The sequence below is a fragment of the Echinococcus granulosus genome, assembly GCF_000524195.1.
Source record: "Echinococcus granulosus chromosome Unknown EG_S00178, whole genome shotgun sequence".
Taxonomy (NCBI): domain Eukaryota; kingdom Metazoa; phylum Platyhelminthes; class Cestoda; order Cyclophyllidea; family Taeniidae; genus Echinococcus; species Echinococcus granulosus.
In genome coordinates, this window is record NW_020170558.1 from 4,538 (window position 1) to 6,050 (window position 1,513).

The 1,513-nt window shown below is 41.4% G+C and overlaps 1 protein-coding gene across 1 annotated transcript in view; it reads left to right on the forward strand. All coding sequences in view use genetic code 11, as the record gives it.

Annotated features, from left to right (window-relative positions):
- The window catches only part of EGR_09947 (hypothetical protein), a gene marked incomplete at both ends in the record, with an annotated part of 4,022 nt that extends 3,454 nt beyond the window's left edge, over positions 1 to 568 (forward strand). The window contains one exon of the mRNA XM_024499196.1: positions 452 to 568. Coding sequence (XP_024346380.1) covers positions 452 to 568 — 117 coding nt within the window. The remainder of the gene's footprint in view (positions 1 to 451) is intronic.
- Positions 569 to 1,513: the final 945 nt, after the last annotated feature.

Sequence of the window (1,513 nt, forward strand, 5' to 3'; positions counted from 1 at the left end):
GTTGAATTGCGCGGTATTTGGAGTGGTATGCATGGGCCATGGTGATGTACCTGAAGATAATGGTAAGGGCACCGATAAAATGTCACTAATTAATAATTTGTAGATTCCATGTGTTATGGTAATTTGAATCAAATGTTCGCATTTTGGCATGCTAAATAACTTGTTCACATTTTAAATTCCTCAAAGTTACAATTTGTGCATTTATTTAATGTCGAGTCTTGAAATCGAAGTAAATAAGATCAAATTTAACGTAGAAACAAATTTTACAGTTTGGACAAAACTAAATCAAATAGTACTACGATATGTCGATGTACTCAAGCGATGTTTTACACAGCAGCCAGTCAGATAAATTTAGAAAATGACCATACAAATTCGCCTACGGTTAACGGAAATGTAGTTTTGCAAATGCACCCAAACATTTCCTTACCATTTATGTTATGACAATGGGCAGCATTATCTTCCCCTGACGGCCGGAGTTGCTGCAGATCGCGCCTGCATAAAACAGCATGTTTTGTGCGACATTGAAAATGGGAGGGCCTACTTTCTGCCGGGTTCCCAAATGGGGTAATAGAGAAGTGAACTTAGGGAGAAGAGGTCTTTTGTAAAGATAATGTGCTTATTGCTTGTACGGCGCGTCTATATGTTTTCTAGAGGAATTTAGGCCCTAGCATGTCTTTCGCCCTTGTGAATTTGCGTGATACTTATGCTGTTTTAATGGGCCTTTCAGGGAGGAGGTAAGGCTGTGAATCGAATCTGATGACAGAGTTGTCAACTTCCGTGCTTAAGTGCAATTGCGCTTTCTCCCCCCTTCCCAAACTTTGTATTTGTTCGCCCGATCACTTTCCCCCTAATAAATATGTCGAAATTAAATCCACCGGGTTGTTCTAAGCGCACTAGGAACAGAGAAGAGGATTTGTGAGACTCGCCATGCATTTGTTCAAGTCGAAATGACCTTAACCTATTAGTAAGCACTAGTAGGTAAGTTTTGTCACTGAGTAATATTTACCAACTAAATAAGGCAGAAAGAGTAGAAATCCAGCAATTTTAGGAACGAGCATATTTCAAAGTATTAGACCGAAAGGACTTGCTCTCTAGTGCAGCGAACTTCTAAAGGAAGATGGGATGAATGCTATAACGATCTGTTCGTGTCTTAACCCACCCTAATTTCTCACGCATCTATTCTATTTCCTATGTAGCTATGTGGTTGTCAAGTCTCCAGTCAGTGTACAGGGGTGATAACCTAGTGGAGACATAGTGCTACCTTCAATATTTTCATCAATATTGGCTTGCCATCAGCCATAGTAACGATGTGATAGTCTGTCTTAGAGAGCCCCCCCTTCATGTATTTGGGCCACCTCACCCAGCACGATGATAGTGCTATTCGGTCCAATGCCTCTGGCCACATTCACCTCCTACTCTGTGCCAATTGAATTGGTTGCCTGCACAGCCACATAGCATGCCACCGTCCAGTTCCAATTAACAAGCTTGTTCAACTCGTTGCCAACGATGCTGC